At 40.3% G+C, this 2,653-nt stretch overlaps 1 protein-coding gene across 1 annotated transcript; it reads left to right on the top strand.

The window, feature by feature from the left end:
* The first annotated feature begins 1,349 nt into the window (after positions 1-1,349).
* LOC122802403 (histone H3-like) lies at positions 1,350-1,766 on the top strand. Its single transcript, XM_044072027.1, has one exon. The coding sequence runs from the start codon at positions 1,356-1,358 to the stop codon at positions 1,764-1,766; it is 411 nt and encodes a 136-aa protein (XP_043927962.1). The 5' UTR covers positions 1,350-1,355.
* Positions 1,767-2,653: the final 887 nt, after the last annotated feature.

Below are 2,653 nucleotides of genomic sequence, written 5' to 3'. Positions count from 1 at the left end.
TACCACTATGCTAAATCAGCAGTTTGAAAAAATAGGAAGACTGAAACTTAATGGCTATCATTTAGATAGCTCTCAACCCCTTAGCACAAAAAACCTGGACAAACAAAGCCAATAATGAGAGAATACAAATTCAGTTCTCACTTCACACCTTAGCACAAACAACAAAAACAATAATAGGGGAAATACAATTTCAGTTCTCACTTCTCACCATAGCTCACAACTGTTAGGAAAAACAAATCTGAACAAAGTTCAGAAATGGTGGTGGTTAGGGACTTTAGGCTCTTCTTACTCTGAGGCAAAGGTACAGGGTTTGAGCCTGAACACCTATAGCCAGCAGGTGTATTATGTGGGGGGCATTTCACACACACACACACACACACACACACACACTTGATTGCCTTACACACACTAATCCATTTGTGACTGATTGCCTTACACACACTAATCCATTTGTGACTGATTGCCTTACACACACTAATCCATTGGTGACCGATTGCCTTACACTCACTACAACACACACTAATCCACTGGTGATTGATTGCCTTACACTCACTACAACACACACTAATCCATTTGTGATTGATTGCCTTACACTCACTACAAGACACACTAATCCATTCATGATTAATTGCCTTACACTCACTACAACACACACTAATCCATTCGTAATTGATTGCCTTACACTCACTACAACACACACTAATCCATTCGTGATTGATTTCCTTACACTCACTACAACACACACTAATCCATTCGTGATTGATTGCCTTACATTCACTACAACACACACACACCCCTTACCTGATAATCTGTTCGCGATCACCACAACGATAATCCATTCACGATTGCCTTCCACTCACTACAACTTCACATTTCCTGCTCGCAGCGATAATCCATTTGCAATTGTCTTTCACTCACTCACTACTGCACATTTCCCGCTCGCAGCCAGCCGGACATGACGTGAGCTCAATTCCTAAAGGCTGATATGTTCCTTAAAGGAGCCAACGCTGTTTATAAAAGAAAAAAACATGTACTTTTTTTAAAAAAAAGCTACCCCCTCTTCTAAAGAAGTTGTACTGAAATCAGTACAGTGCGTATGCCTCCCGACGTCCCTGCTACAGCATAGTATATTATCATTTCGGCAGCCTCTTATTAGTTCAACCTAGCTAACAGCAATAGTAACTTTTCCATTTAATACTTGTTAGTCCTGTTGATTATCTTTCTGCATGCAGGTATTTATCTTTTTGTATGCAGGTATTTCTCTATTTTTTTAATATGGCACATGCCTGTTACTATAATAAACAGTCACACACTTGTTTTAAACTCACTTTGTAAGACGAACTGTTGCAACTGTTATGGCTCGAACAAAGCAAACTGCTAGGAAGTCTACCAGTGGAAAGGCTCCTCATGAAAAGCTAGCTACAAAGGCTGCCCCCAAAAGTGCTCCAGTTACTGGAGGTGTCAAGAAGCCTCATCGTTACCAGCCAGGCACTGTTGCTCTCAGAGAAATCCATTGCTATCAGAAGTCCACCAAATTACTTATTTGCAAGCTTCCTTTCCAGCGACTTGCTTGGGACATCGCACAGGATTTCAAGACAGATCTTCGTTTCCAGAGTTCTGCTGTCTTGGCCTTGCAGGAGGCAAGTGAGGCTTATTTTGTAGGCCTCTTTGAAGATAGTAACCTCTGTGATATTCACTCTAAGAGGGTAACTATCATGCCCAAAGATATTCAGCTAGCACGGTGCATTCGAGGAGAATGTTTTTAGTCCTGGTCTTCTACACCCAATAAAAGTCAATTTTTTCATTAAATGACTTTGTCATGCCTTCCTGGGGTGCTCAAGAGTTTACTATTTGTTTTTTGGTATTTGTGAACACTTGTCCGGTTGTTTTTTTATAATTATTAACATATTTGTTTTGTACTACCAGTCTCTGCAGTTGAGTTCACTTGCCTTTTCAAACAGTACATATTTTCTGACAATTCTAAATAACAAGTGTATTTTAGATATTGTGTAATTATTTGGTGTGACTTTCAGACTTGAATCTAGTGTATCACAATTCAAGGCTAACTACATGTTACAAAAGAAAACACTTACTACTCTGTTTGAAAATTTAGCTAATATTTTAAGTGTTTTAGAGAATAAATTACATAAATTAAGTCTTAAGTGATCTGCACTTAACCAAAGAGGAATATCACTGCTAAGAAACCCTACCAGTAAGGATAATCATACTGACTATTAGCTCAAGCTGTCACCTCCAAACTTCAAATATTTACTGTTTACATTGACTTCACTGCTTTACCTTCATACAGCAATAACACTTGGTTTACATAGCAGTCTGAAGACCCCCCACTGAACCTTAGACATTCTCTCTATAACAGGGGCGGCTCGTGGCATAGGGCTGCCGGACTGCAGCCCCCTCAAAAAGAAAAAAAGAAAGAAAAAGAAATGAAAAAATAAAAAAAATATTTTTAAAATTTGACTTGATGCGCATAGACCGAGTCCCGGCTTATCGGTCTATGCGCATGCTCAGGGCAGCCCGCCGCCCCATAGGGGACACAAGGAGGGTCTGTGCACTTTTACAGTGCACAGACCCGCCAGGATTATGGGACGCATCCGGACTGCAAGAGGAGCAGCAGGGACTCGGGACAGTGCCT

The sequence above is a fragment of the Protopterus annectens genome, chromosome 5.part0, assembly GCF_019279795.1.
Source record: "Protopterus annectens isolate FY-2018-M chromosome 5.part0, PAN1.0, whole genome shotgun sequence".
Lineage (NCBI taxonomy): Eukaryota > Metazoa > Chordata > Ceratodontiformes > Protopteridae > Protopterus > Protopterus annectens.
The sequence above is the reverse complement of the archived record's forward strand: the minus strand, read 5'-3'. Positions and strand labels throughout refer to the sequence as shown.